Source organism: Talpa occidentalis, unplaced genomic scaffold (genome assembly GCF_014898055.3).
Source record: "Talpa occidentalis isolate TD23 unplaced genomic scaffold, MPIMG_talOcc4v2.1 talOcc4.8, whole genome shotgun sequence".
NCBI classification, from domain to species: Eukaryota; Metazoa; Chordata; class Mammalia; order Eulipotyphla; family Talpidae; genus Talpa; species Talpa occidentalis.
Window position 1 is genome coordinate 45,758,754 of NW_023605194.1, and position 15,209 is coordinate 45,773,962.

General features: G+C 38.1%; 1 protein-coding gene across 6 annotated transcripts in view; it reads right to left on the bottom strand.

Annotated features, from left to right (window-relative positions):
- Positions 1-4,840: 4,840 nt before the first annotated feature.
- Positions 4,841-15,209, bottom strand: part of TET1 (tet methylcytosine dioxygenase 1) — a 147,933-nt gene continuing 137,564 nt past the window's right edge. For 5 of the 6 annotated variants that reach the window (XM_037497558.2, XM_054690034.1, XM_054690035.1 and 2 more), the window contains one exon: positions 4,841-14,190. In XM_037497558.2, the coding sequence (XP_037353455.1) occupies positions 13,178-14,190 (1,013 nt within the window). In that variant the 3' untranslated portion in view covers positions 4,841-13,177. The remainder of the gene's footprint in view (positions 14,191-15,209) is intronic. The other variant, XM_054690037.1, reaches the window with a different exon arrangement.

Consider the following 15,209-nt stretch of genomic DNA (forward strand, 5'->3'; position numbering starts at 1 on the left):
GAAGTGGAGCCGTGTCCCAGGGAATATAGACCTTCTTTCCCTAATAATTCTAAAGCTCCACCAGTCTCTTTGTGATTGGTTAATTCTTGGTGGGCTCACTTAATCTGCTCCTGTACTTGGGATCTTTCTGCATCACATCCCTTATCTTTTATCATCCTTGATCCAGGATGTTGCCCTTATTGCTCCTAGTCCTGGGGAGTTTGACTAGCTCCCTTCGGAATTTGTTGCCCTAATCTCTGGAGCCTTCCTTAACTCTCTTGAAGTCCCTGCACTGCCCTGAAGCTGCCTAATTATCCCAAACTTGCCCTAGGACTTAGTGCCCTGAGGAATAAGTCAGATTTCATTTTATACAAGGTAATAATGTATGCATTTTATTTTTTTAAAAGATTAATTTTTATTGATTTATGCGTACAAGAACTGGGGTGTAGGCCAGAGGTGCCAGGGTGAGAGGATTTACCAGAGACAGAGTGGGGAGCAGAACAGCAGATCTACTGAGATACACTGCTGAGGAGAACAGCCCACAAGTCAGGAGAGGTCTGCTGAGCCATGTGAGTCAGCTCCTGGCCAGGGATCAAAGTCATGCTGCAAATGGCTGGCCATAGCTTGATAGCTGAAATTTTAACCCCTGTGCCACCAGGGAGGTCTCAGAGTGTGCATTTTAAAGAAAGGGTCAAATCAAAGTTACAGGAAGATAGCTGATCACTACCTGGAATTTAAGGGGACACCTTGGAAAGATGGCAAAGAAGGCAGAGTAAATGATTGGGGTGAGTAATAATAGTGCAGAGCAATGTGTTTGGCCATTCAGGTGATTGCTGAGGGACTTATACTTCGAGTGAAGAGTAATCACCAAGACAAAGCAGAAACTGATGTATGTTGTGGTTTTTTTTTAATTTATTTTTTATTTATGCAAGAACGGGGGTACAGGCCAGAGGTGCAGGAGGGTGAGAAGATTCACCAGAGGCAGAGTGGGGAGCAGAACAGGCAGATGACCGAAATACACTGCTGAGGGGAGCAGCTAGTGAGACAGGAGAGGTCTGCTGCTCCATGTGGGACTCACCGTGGCCAGCCAGGAATCGAACCCACGCTGCAGAGGCTGCAGAAAGCTTCACAGCACTGCTCTCAACCCACAGCACCACCGGGGAGGCCCTATATGTTGTGTTTTTTTTCTGAGAGGTACTTGTGGGAGAGTTGGCCTCTGGCAATACAGAGTAAACTATGGTTGGAAGTGAGGCTCAGCAGGTAGAATCCGGTTTCCTATGATCCATTGCCTGGTATTGATAGCTGCAGGGAAAGCAGCTGCAGTGTTGGTAGCTGCCATGGAGTGAGCCAATCTTGCTTTTCTTTCTGGCACTGATTGGGGTATCTAGACAAAAATGTACATATGGTTGGGCCTCCCCTGGTGGCACAGTGGTTGAGCGCTGGGCTGCAAAGCTGCCCGCAGCCTTTGCAGCGCCAGTTCAATCCCTGGCCACTGGGTGAGGGTCCCACATGGCACACAGACCTCTCCTGCCGCCTGCTGCTCCCCTCAGTAGTGTACTTTGTCAGTCTGCCTGTTCTCTTCTCTGCTCTGGCTCTGGTGAATTCTCTCGCCCTCCTGTGCTTCTGACTGTACCCAGTGCTTGTATAAATAAATAAATAAATAAATCTTTAAAAATAAAAAAGAAGAAAAAGAAAATGTACATATGGTTTGTGTTTCATGGGACTACATACCATTTACCATATTATAAAAAATTACATCATTACACTACTATTTTTTTAAAAAGATTTATTTATTTATGCGTACAAGAACTGGGGTACAGGCCAGAGTTGTGGGAAGTGAGAGGATTCACCAGAGACGGAGTAGGGAGCAGAACACGCAGATCAACTGAAATACACTGCTAAGAGGAGCAGTGGCCATGTGGGTCAGCTCCCTGGCTGGCAGAGGTTGCTGCAGAGGTTGCTGATAGCTTCATCGTGCTGTGCTTAACCCCTTGCATCACCAGGGAGGCCCCTACACTGCTGATTTTTAACAAAATGTTAAAAGTAATTTTGTTCTCCCAGAGGACAATTTGGCAATATTTATTATAAACATTTAAAAAATACATTTAAAAGACTGGCAAACTTAATTGTCCGTCAACAAGGTGCTAGTTAAAGTTATGTGAAGGAGGAAGCTAGGAAATAGGTATCAGTTAGGAACAGGGTGCCCCAGGGAGGGCGCCCTTCCCCACCACATACAGACCCTAAAGCCCTGGATCCATTTATCAGTCTGATTAGACTGTTCAGAATACCAACACAATGTTAAAGCAACAGACTAAGGCTAGTTTCGGGGAGGTAGGCCAGGTTAAGTGGGCAAAGTCAGTGGGTCTGAGTATTGTAGGAGAATCCCACAGACCCAGCCAATCAGCAAGAGACATAATGTGGAGATACCCAACAACCTAACCTCACTCCTGGCCTGTTATACCCATATAAGCACCTACTTCTCCCCACCTCAGGGGCCACCCACTTGGGACCCCTCTCCACTCAGTGCTTTCCTGTTCTTGTTCCTACCTACCTATCAAAAAACCACTTGCTTTTCTGAAACTTTGGCCTCAATGTTTAATTCTTTCCTCACCAAAGATGAACCGAGAAAGAGCCTACCCAGGGTCCTTGAACTCTAGGCCTGCACACCAAAACCCAAATTCATACATTTGTCCATGAAAGAGAATTATACCTTAAGTTCAATTAAATTTGTTTCCTGAGGGCCTCCCTGGTGGCACAAGGGGTTAAGCACCGCACTACAAAGCAATCTGAAGTCTCTGCAGCATGAGTTCAATTCCTGGCTGGCCAGGGAGCAACCCACATGGTGCAGCAGACCTCTCCTGTCTCCCACTGCTCCCCTCAACAGTGTATTTCAGTCAGTCTGCCTGTTCTGTTCCCTGCTCTCTCTCTGGTGAATCCTCTCACGCCCTGCATCTCTGGCCTGCACCCCAGCTCTTGTATGCATAAATAAATCTTTAAAAAAAGTTCGTTTTCCTGAAAAAAAAAAAAAAAAAAAAAAAAAAAAAAGGCCCACCAGGGCCTCCCTGGTGGTGCAGGGGGTTAAGACACAACCTATGAAGCTGTCTGCAGCCACTACAGCATGAGTTCGATCCCCAGCCAGGGAGCTACCCATATGGTACAGCAGACCTCTCCTGCCTCACTCGCTGCTCTCCTCAGCAGTGTATTTCAGAAAGTCTGCCTGTTCTACTCCCCAACTGTCTCTGGTGAATCCTCTCCCTGGCCCCCATATTTCTGGCCTATACCTCAGCTGTTATATGCATAAATAAATAAATCTTTTTTTTTTAAAGATTTATTTTTGAAGATTTATTTTTGAGGATTTATTTTTAAATCTTTTTTTTTTTAAAGGTTTATTTATTTACGCATACAAGAACCAGGGCACAGGCCAGAGGTGTGGAGGGTGAGAGGATTGGCTACAGACAGAGAGGGGAACAGAACAGGCAGATTGACTGAAATACACTGTTGAGGGGAGCAGCAGATGAGGCAGGAGAGGTCTGCTGCGCCTTGTGGGTTGCTCGCTGGCCAGGCATCTAACTCAAGCTGCAGTGGCTGGCAATAGTTTGATAGCACTGTCTTTAACCCCTGCACCACCAGGGATGGCCTGGAGGTTTAAAAAGCACAGTTGTCTTGTGAGGTGGATGTTTAGTTAGAATGTTGATTGAACTATGTAACAGAGAACCAAATAATGAAAAAGAATACTTATTTTTAAAAGATTTTATTTATTTATTTATTTATACAAGCACTGGGCACAGTCAGAAGTGCTGGAGGGTGAGAGAATTCACCAGAGCCAGAGCGGGGAGCTGAGCAGGCAGAAGGACCGAAGTACATTGCTGAGGGTTGCAGCGAGCGGCAGGAGAGGTCTGCGCGCTATTGGGGACCCTCCTCCGGTGGCCGAGGAGCAGCCGGGGATGGAACCGGCCCCGCAGAGGCCGCGGGCAGCCTCGCAACCCAGCGCTCAACCGCTGCGCCACTGGGGAGGCCCAAGAATACTTATTTTTCTCTCATTGGAAAGACCAGGTTGTTAGGGGGTTCAGGAGCATGGATCATCAGGAGTCCAAATTTCTCCAACTTTGCTGTCTACTAGCCCATAAGGTGTTCTCTATGTCTGTAAGGTCAGTCTAGTTCACATGTCTTCGTTTTAGTCAGTCAAGGAATGGAAAATGTAGTCTCTAGTTACACAGGTAAACCTGGGAGGAGATGGTACTGGGGGATGGAATTGTTCAATCACTAGAAGGAAGAAGAGGATTACATGGTGCTAATTTCAAACTGAATGAACTTAAAGGTATTTATTTTTCTGTAATATTTGCTATACTACTATAACCTGATCGTCAATGTAGTTTTTTCATTACAAATTAAAAACAATGCACCAGGAAGTCAACTTTTAAAAACTGTTGGCATATGGTGTTCATGAATACATTTACTGACTACAATCAATAATGAATAAAGATATACCCAAAGGCAGGGATGAGAGATGTAAGTTAAATAACAGCTCTGCCAATTACTAGAGTTGTGATTTAACCACTTTAAACTCCAAAATTGATTTGTAAAATAAGGTTGATAAGCGTCTTTACTAGCGTCAATGTGAGCATCAAATAATTTGCATGAAATGCAAGGTTTTTATTTATTGGCACATATTAAGGACTCCATAAATGTGGCCATCTTGAATTTGTGTTGAACATAATTCATACATTTGGTCATATCCAAATATTAAATCTAATAGTTCTCTGTAGTTTAAAATGTGTACTTTATGGCATATTGCTTTTTTCAAAATATGATTTTGAAAAGGAAAGAAAAATTAAACTACCAAGTGCAAAATAGAAGTATAAAATTTATTTAAAACCACCCACAAAGTTCTGTGTAATCAGGAATGATACAATTTGCAATAGTTTTTTTAAAAACTCATGACAAAGATTTAAAATATAATTTCAATTACAGTATTCATTTAGCCTTATTCAGTTAGAACAATTTAAAAAAAAGAAAACTTTATGCTCTAAACAAATGAGACACACAAGGAAAATATAATAGACAAATTCCACAACTATCTTCACATGTATGTTTCAATACTAGTACATTTCAATGCATTTTGCTACATAAACATGAAATCATGTACAACTGCTGTGCACCAAAATTTAGCTTAATTAGGTCTTTCAAGTAACATGCAATTCCAACTCACAAGTCTTCAAGTACTGCTAGTAAGTGTTCCCTAGTCCGCAGAGCACTACATGTTGATTGAACTCATCATAATTAAGGTTGTTTTTCCCTTCTACATGGTGAAGTGCTTTTTCTTGAAACTGTTTCCTCCATATGTTAAGAACCAAAAACAGATATTCATGAAATTTAAAAACCTTTTACTTACTAACTTATTTCATTGTATGGGATATTTAGTACAGCAGGACAGTGATAGGTAAAAATAAATTGCCCAAAGCAAAAAAAAAAAAAAAAAAAAAAAAAGTATAAAATAAATAGGAAATACACCCCAAAGAGAGAAGCTAGTAGTTTGGGATAAGAATATTAGCTTGTGTAATTGATACTCTATTAGGAATTCAGTACCACTATTTCACCATGCTGAAGAATTTACATATTTTACTTTCACTAGTGGTAAGCACTCCGTCATCTTTGAACCAAAGTATAGATATGTGTGTGAGTCTACTTGGTAGGTCACCATACAACATAAGAGAGAATGAAGAAACTAGAAATTAATGCTTTTCTTTCTTCCAAGTAGTTCTGCGAGTTTTTCTTTAGGGAATACTTTAGGATTTCTTACTAAAGATGAACATCCACCCATACATTACAATGCAAAAGCTGCCCTTCATTTTTACTATAAAACCATTTCTGAAAAAATATTTCTCTTAAAGCACCTATAACAATGTTATCTCATAAAAGTTAAAAAAAAATATGACCATACATAGCGATAAAAAATATTTAATCTTTGCTTTTTTTTTTTAAAGAGCTGTTTTTGTAAAGTCCTATGTTATCAGTCATCTTACAATATTACAAACAGGCATTACTGAGGTTAGGCAAGTAGTTTATTTGATAATTTAGGGTTGTTTGGCCTTGGTTTTTCTGTAGTAAACCCTATAATCTGATGGAATAGTCAATACCTGCCTCTTTATAAAGAGCTTACTAAAAACTTTACAAGCACATCTCATTTTTCTTAACTCCCTGGGCAAAGGTATGTTTAAGCTTTGACCTAGAGATTTTTTTTTTTTGTGGCTGGAAACAAAGTGGAACCAACAACAACAAAAATTCAAATAAGAGGGAGACAGTACTATCTCTTAGAGATGCCAACAATTTTTTTTTTCATTATGAGTGCCAGGCAACTGAAATTATCAGTTTACCCAGCAATTTCTCTTCAAGAAACCTGTACTTCAATGTAACAAGCACATTGGACTTTATGAGCTGCTGATCTTAGTCTTTTTAAAAATAATAAAAAAAACCCAATTATTTAGGTTTCCCCACATTAGTAGTACAGGGACATTCTTTATACATTTGATCTTAGCCAAAAGGCTGAGACATGATGGGGACATTCTTTATTAAAAAAAAGATCTTTATGGAGGAAAATAAAATTTGTTCATTTAAGCCTTGATGTACAAGTCTGGGGAATCTGGGAGAGATCTTCTGAAGTATGCATCAGGAAGTAGCCGGACAAATAAATAGTGAAACAAAACAAAACAAAACACTTCAGAAGCATCTTTTGCATACACTAAATAGATTTTATATTACTTTACATTAGGCCTGACAAAATTTCTACTTGATAACACTCTGTAAGTCATAGTTTATGGTGCAGAAATGCTTTTAGCAATCTGCAGATATTAAATGTTATGGTGTCACATGGATTGACTTGTAATAAGACATTTATTTTTGCCAATCTGCAGGTTCCTTACCAGTAAAATGGGAATATCACTTTCAGTTCAACCCTCGGTGTTGGGAAGAAAATAGTGGCATATAGTAAGGCAGTTCAAAAATCTAAAACATTATAAAGTACAAGGATTAAAATTTTTACTACCATACATGCTTTCAAAATGGTTCCTCATTTTGAGCTATTTTCTAGGTAAATTGATATGAAGTGGGGAGAAATATTAAAAATATTTCTTGTTGTTGAACTGATAGAGTGAACTGATTGGATTGGAACACAATTCTCCCAACTTCCTGCCCATTAACTTCCCCCCATTGTGCTCAAAAAAGGTTCTGACATAGCCCATCTTTAAGAATTCTTCCAATTATTTCCAGTCCATTTTAGACATTTCTCACTCAGATTACAGAAACGTTCCCATTATTGCCAACAACCAAATTCCAAAGGGGTGAATTTACATTAGAAAGTAGCTACCATTCACAAAATTGGGTGGAGAACATGCAAAAAATATACCATCTATTCTACTGATCAGACCTGTTACTAATTCAAAGTCACTGGTCAATTTATAATTAGTATGATGCATAATACAGAAATAGCAAAGCCATACAGAAATAGTGCTAGAATATTTAACTTCTTATACAACTTTTTGTAAAATACTCAAGCACAAATGGATGAGTTGAGGTCTTATGATCACTATTTCTAAGCTTAATTTGCCCTTCACTAAGTGGCTGAAAAAAACCTCGATTCTTTTTGGTGTGATTCCTAAAAGGATTTGCAAAATGTGATTTTTCAAAAGATAGGAAACAACAACTTGACCAAGACCACTGCTATTCTTAAAGTGAACCATGTATTTGTGTAGAGGTTGTGGGGAATGGAGACAGAACAGAGGGGAAGGGACAAAAAAATTTTTAAAGAAAATCAGAGTAAAGGATAAAAACCCTCAAAAGGAATGAAAATACTACACTAGTGACATTGCAGCATCAGTAAAACGAAAACAGAAAAATAACAACAAGCGGGGTTTCTAGTGAAAGATGTTGTTACCCCATGCAAAATGGAGAAGAAACCGTTACTTTCCAATATTGTTTCTCCTCAGATGAAAATGTTTCTGACAGCTGCAAGATTTTTTTCTGATGAATAAGACAAGAGAGAACGCTTTTCCTAACAGCTGCTAGGGACTAAACTTCTATTTTTAGGGAAACCAGGTTTATACTTTAACCAGGGTTTCCAGAGTTGCACTCCAATGAGTTAAACCAGCTAATATATTTAATGTCTGAATAACATTTCTACCTCATATCAAGTTTGGCTTTAATTTAGAAGACATCCTTGGCTAAAAACGAGAAGAAAACTTCCAACCAAGGTAGGATCAAGGCTATCACAGCAGGGTTTGCAAAGGAGCACAGTCAACAGAGGAAAGATTAATGTTGGATTTCTGAAGCAAGAAATAGTAAAAATGACAAACTACCAAAAGAGAAACACATTGTGGGGCCCTTGAAGGAGCAGAAAAAGTAGAAGACAAAATAAGGAATGTCTTCAGCCTTTGGATTACTTGAAGGAATAAAGTAATGCCTTTTGAAACAAACAACAGCATTTGACTGGGTGTCTAAAACAAATGGGAATTGAAACAAAATCATCCAGATACTGGAATGCAGGGAATTAAAGACTAGAGTTCAGCGTGGACAAAAAGGGTGATGCCTGCAGAAAAGGCAATTCCATCATCTGTTATTAACAGAGGAACTTAGTCTTTTTTTATGTAAAAGAGAAAAGTAAAATCAGTACAGTGTAAGAAAATACACAAATTCAGCTTCCGACAAAGGACATAGTAATCTTTTCCGAATTGCATTCCAGAACCATGAATGGCATCAACTTCTAAAACTGTCAGAAAACTCAACATGGAGCACAACTTGATTTGGATAAATCCAGATGCCTTCAAGAATCAGGGTGCTGATTATATCACTTGACTAAATGCGCTGTACTACTGACGTCGAAGTTACAAGTTCAATACACTTATGGGCAAGTTAAGGAGCTGTGCACAGTAAAACAATGTTCTAATATATGTAGACAGTCACATCAAAGTAAACTATACTGGCACTTCATTGTGAGGCCAACTAGGCAAGAGGCATGAATAGACTGTACAAGGATGGTTAGGTAGTATATACAGTGGAAATAGAATTTCCTCAATTATGTCATCCATTCAATCTTGATTACTCCTTATTTATGCCTGACACTCGTTTCAGGGGAAATAAAAAATTCTATACCATAGAAGTACTTGGTATTTGTTTATTCAAGTAGCAATAAGACTATTGCCACATTTTGTAGAATAAGTTACAAAGGCAGTTTCACAGGGAAAAGTCCTATTTCCCACACAAGGCCCATGAAAGTCTGCAGGCAGTGGAATCTTTATCTAATTTTACCTGCTTCCCCTGAACTTCTCAGAAAAAACCCCAATGCCACTTTTACTCATACTAAACTAAGGTTATTTCCCAGTGATAAAAGACCCTCTGGGTGAGCAAACCAAGTTTGTTTTTGTACAGTCCTCCTAACCACAAAGTGGCCTTCATTTGACTATTTAAGTTCTAATTACAAACATAATTACACACTGACATCGACATCTACTCTCTGGGCCCCAGTGATTGAACTCTATGACTTCTAAGGTGGCTTCCAGTGCTGTGAGCAGCCACTATCACGTTATCTTATTTCACAATTCTCGTCATAAATTTCTACAAAACATCAAAACTCACAGTTGGGCTAAATCTAGACAAAAAAAGATTTCCATGCATCAAGAAGTTGTGAAATAGAAGGTAGCTATATATTTTTAAACATCACATACAGCTACTGATTTACTTGGCATAGTCAAAGGAAAGGCTGGCTGTGCCCACTATTGGTTGAAGCTGTCATGCAATAATGTCAAAGCTTTGACCCAGATAAAGAGGTGTTAATATAATTTGTTTAAAGACGAAACTTAAATAGTTTGAGGTTATTTTGCTGCATGCTATTGTGAAATAAATGATAGTCCATAGGAGTCCACTTATGTAAAGACATTAGAAAGTAGGTTGCTTCATATGAATGGCCGGTATCTCATTTACACAAGGGTACGCATTCAATTAAGTATGCATTGGGGTTATGTCTTAAGTAAATTGCTCGTGGAGCTCATCTAGTTGAAATTCTATATTTAACGAAATTATTTCATCCACATGCAGTCTGCATAATAAAGATGTTGGAAGTTTATTTAAAATGCAAATATTTTGCTAACATGTTGCAAATATTTACCTATAGCTATACATTTTCAGCTAGCCTCACTTTCCAATATTATATTTCAATTAGGTCTGTGACATATGTAGTTGATACTTTGTGGATAAATTGGAAAGATGTAGGTGAGGCTGATAAGCACAAGAAAAAAATTTTCATTAATGGCCATTAGAAATTGGATTTTGAAGGGCAACATAGTATTTTATGGATTCTGCAATAGGTAGGAATTATTTGTATTACTGTCGGTAAGTTAGTAACATATTATGAACAGGTTGGGCTAACTTGCGGGTCATGTATTAATGAATTCAATTATCATACCATGAACAAAAGAAGAGAAAACTTAAAACCAATTTGAGTGCTCTAAAGGGTAAGATAAAAGGCGATCCTTTCGGTAAAACAATAGAGTATAGAAATAATGTTAATGACCAGTTTTCTGAGTGAAAATAACATTTCAAACAAATTTATTTCCTTGGTTCATGAGAAAAAACATTCTAACAGCAGTGCAACCAGCATAAAATCACAATGCTGCAGAACATTGCATCAGAATGAGCTTAAAATAAAAATCACAGGGCAACAATGGGCTGGTAAACTACTGAACTTATGAAATAGAGTTCAACAAAATAGGAACCCAATGTGGCTCCCATGTTGAGGAAGGCCATTCATATTATTAATTACAACAAAGGAACGGAAGCATTTTAGTTAAGACCAGATATTTTCATGTACTTATTTTGGTAAATTGAAACTAACTTCACAAATTCCAGTATTCCCCTAAATCAACATTGGTGCTGCAAATTTAAATAGTTAAGGAACTTAATGAAAGTTAGTGACAGACTGAATTACTGCAAGCACATCACAATAATTTGAAGGCAATCTGTTATTTCTTTGAAAAATATGTATAAGAGTATCTTTTAGGATTTTAATTAGTCAACTTTGCTATGTCATGGATAACAATTCAAAGAAAAAAAAAAGCTATACTTAAAATTTGCAAACATTCAATAAGAGCAAAATGGAAATGGAAGAATGGATTGCTGGGTGGATAGATGAAAAGGTCTTGAAACTTTATCCATTAAAACTGGTGAAGAAATAATTTCTAATGGGACCTAAGGTCTAAAATCTAAAACCAAATATCACAATGGTGTATTCCTGATAGTCTAATACTAGTAATGTTGAAGCAGCTGAAACAATAATCACTTATTTATATACTTATATGTATAAGAAACCTTAGGCTCACAAAAATATACATGTTTTAAAACGGAAATCTAAGGCACACAAAATTACTAAAACAATGAGTTAAACTATTTTACATATTCAAGAAACGGAAATATACTTGTGTAAGGTGAAGGTTTATCAATGGACATTTTGTTATTTACAATCCCTTCATATTCCTTTACTTGCATTTGTCAAAAGCTTGAAACTGATACTTTGCACCATATATTATTTTAATATAAATTGTGAGTTTTTTTTAGAGAGCTTACTGGAACTGTTTGCTTTTGCACCAAAATTGTGAGTGTTAGCGGTTGTGGGCTTCCGATGGCATTTCCAAGGGAGAAGCACCATTAGGTTTTCCATGCTCCCAAGGAATCTGACACTTTAAATGATATTATAGCACCTCTACATTTTTACAAAATCAAGTATTTCATTGGAAGTTTTTCTTGTTCTAAATGTTTTGTTTGGGTAATCCCTTTTGTTTTGCTGCAAAGTGAGCCAATAAAGTAATAGGGAAAAAAAATGGGAGGGTGAAAATTAATAGAATGCTTACTTTCCTGTTACCTAGAGTATAGATAGTTAAACTGCTTCAGATTAGTTCTCAATAGATGAACCATACTTAGAATAATATCATTCCTACTATTTCTTTGGGGTGTAGGGGTATGTGATAATAAGGAAGTTATTTTCAAAAAGTTGACAGGAATTACATATTCTTATTTTGTATCAGAATGACTTTCAGAACAAATAAGGCAATTAGGGATGAGTTGGTTTCTTGCTGCTTAATTTTTGTAATTTACCACCTTGAAACATTAGAAGCATTTGACTCTTCTGAATCCTATTATGTCCATCTCCTTTTGGAAACGCCTTTCATGGATTATACTGAGAAAGCTAGGATGAAAGTAAACTGGGGCCAATGTTGCTCAATAAATCAGAAGAGACTATGCTCACTCAAGTCCAAAGAGAATGTTAATCAATACTGGTGACAAGCTTCCTAATTTGAATTTTAGAGATAATTAATAATTTTTGCATGATGTATTTTATATAAGTAGCTAATATTTGAATGTAAAAGGACACATTAAAAAAAAAAACCAAACCATATACATGATTAGAATACATACTGCAGATAAGATGGAACTCTACACAGCAAGAATAAATGATTTCTCTTGATGCAAATATGCACAAACAATAGACAATAGGATTCATATACTATACTATTTCAAGTTATTTTTAAAAATAGAAAGTGCTTTTAAAATATATATTTACAAGTTATGAACAGCCTCCAACCATTACTAACAATAATGAATTATTTTATGTAGGAGTGATATTTTCAGAGAAAACATTTCATTGGTTTATTTCAAAGGAATATGTTGATTTTCTAGCAATGATTGGAAGATGTTGGAACAATGGCACCATGAAATAATAATAATTCAGCTTATTTTTAACTGTGTTGATGTGGTTAAGCACCAGGAGCTGTGTAGAGTTAACACTGTGTATCTTGATTTTACATCATAGAACATGAACCTGTTAAAATCCTCTAAAAATGACTCTTGTTTCATAGTAAACAGACTTAATTTAAAGCACCAAACTGAGTGATTCTATCAAGGTTAACACCTAACCAAAACATTTCTTTAGGTATTTAAAACTAGAAAAGCTTTATTTTTGCTTAAAATGTGCACCTTCTACCAATTGTCAAAATATAGTCACAGTTAAGAAATACCCACCCCATTTTTGTGTTTTACCTCAGCCTTCAAATGGGTGAGATGAAGATAAGAGTAAACGACAACATGACTTTCTTTTAACAGCACCTTGAAAAAATACACTGCACTAGCAAAGGCATTAAGAAGGGGAGAAAAGCCTTTAGACCCAGTGGTTGTAGGGCCCTGCAACATGTGTGAGAGCATAAGGGGACACGGTGACAACATTGTCGTGGGTTAATGTTAATGCTTTATGAGAAGGAATTTGGTTCAATTCATTAATTTCAGGGGGTAGCTCAGGACCCTCGCTAGCTGCCTGGTCTTTCTGCTCTGAGGCCTTAGTTTTCCTATTCTTAGCTTCTTTAGCCTCGAACTTAATCTTGTTTAGTTCAAAACCATGTTGGGGCTTGTTCAGGTTTTTGTGCTGGTAGAAGACAAGGGAGAGGCGTGTGGGATGATTCCGATTTGGGTGCTCGACAGGGGTTGTAGCGTGAAGCTCTCGCCGGGCACACTCTATCAAAATGGAGCCATGGGCAGGTGCTATTGCCACCCCGCCAATATTGGCATCTAAGAAGATGTGCTCACTGTCTGACCAATACTCATCGATGTGGGGCAATTTGTCCTCAGCAGGTGAGAGGGGGTCGTCTGATAGGGGGTCATCTGATAGAGGATCCTCTGCTTCAGAATGCTGCTCATCTTCTTCCACCAGCGAGGAGGCGACTTCATGAGGAGAGCTGACGAATGGGGACGGCTGAAGAGGCTGATTAGAAGTTAGCTGCTCAGATGGACCTGTGAGAGGCTCAGAATAAACCATAGAATCTGTTATGGGAGTAGACAAGGTGGAGAGAGGAGCCACTTCACCAGTCTGTGCGATTCTAGTGTACTCCCCAGCAGCTGCATTAGCACCACTGTGTCTTGCAGAAGGCATTGTGCAGTGGGGATTGCTACTTCTTTCTGAAAACCCATGGGAAACTGTTGCATCGTTCTTAAAAGGAATTGTTGAGGCTGAAGTATTCTTAGGGGACCAGGAGAAGACTGGCGATAAGTTTGTCTCTTTCACGGGGTGAGGAATGGATGGGGCCAGTGGGCAGGTTTTATTGATGTCCGAGCCTTTGAAGATAAAATGGGGTTCAATTTCACTTTTTATTTCAGGTTGCAAGGTCTCAGTTTTATTCCCTAAACAGAGAAAAGGACACCGCATGTGAAGGTAAGTTGAAAATAATTTTGACTTAAAAATTTTTAAAGCAACACAGAGAAAAATAAAGCATTGGTGGTGGCAATGTTGGTCAATTCTGTCTTATTGAAGTCAAACACACAAACATGCTTTAAAAATTAGTAGTTTGGTATGCTTTTTCCTTAAAATTTTCCTTATTAAAAATTTTACTTAAAAGTAAATATCAAAACTGTGCTGGAATACAATGCAGATGATAATACAATGACAGAGAGCAATATTTAACTATCCAAAGAGAGATTTAAATACACTTTAGGCATTGCATACTCTCATTTTTTAAAGAAGTAAATATAAGTAATAGTTTATATCATAACTGGTAAAGTTACTAAAAAGTTATCACATTGGCCAGTGTGAGTTATCTGCGCTCATATACGCACACAAACTTCATATCAAAGGGAAAGAAACATTTTTATTGGAGACATTTTTCTTGTTCTGAGATTATTTGGAACAGCAAATCCAGCAAATTGAAGTACCAGAAAGAGAAAAGGTAAAAAGACCATGCTTTAAGATAGTCAAAGATAGAATAGTAACCATTGATCGAATTCATAATATCTGCAATTTTCCCCTCAGACAATACAACCTGGAGGACATGATAGTTTTCACTGTTTTTATTTTTTTTAATTAATTAATTTATTTTATTTATTTTTAAGAGGCATGTTTTTATTTACTTATTTACTTATTTGTTTGTTTGTTTGTTTGTTTTGTTTATACATGCAGGGGGTACAGTCAGAAGCGCGGGAGGGTGAGAGAATTCACCAGAGCCAGAGCGGGGAGCAGAGCAGGCAGAAGGACCGAAGTACACTGCTGAGGGGAGCAGCGGGCGGCAGGAGAGGTCTGCGCGCCATGTGGGACCCTCCTCTGGTGGCCGGGGAGCAGCCGGGGATCGAACCGGCGCTGCAGAGGCCCTGGGCAGCTTCGCAACCCAGCGCTCAACCGCTGCGCCACGAGGGAGGCCCAGTTTTCA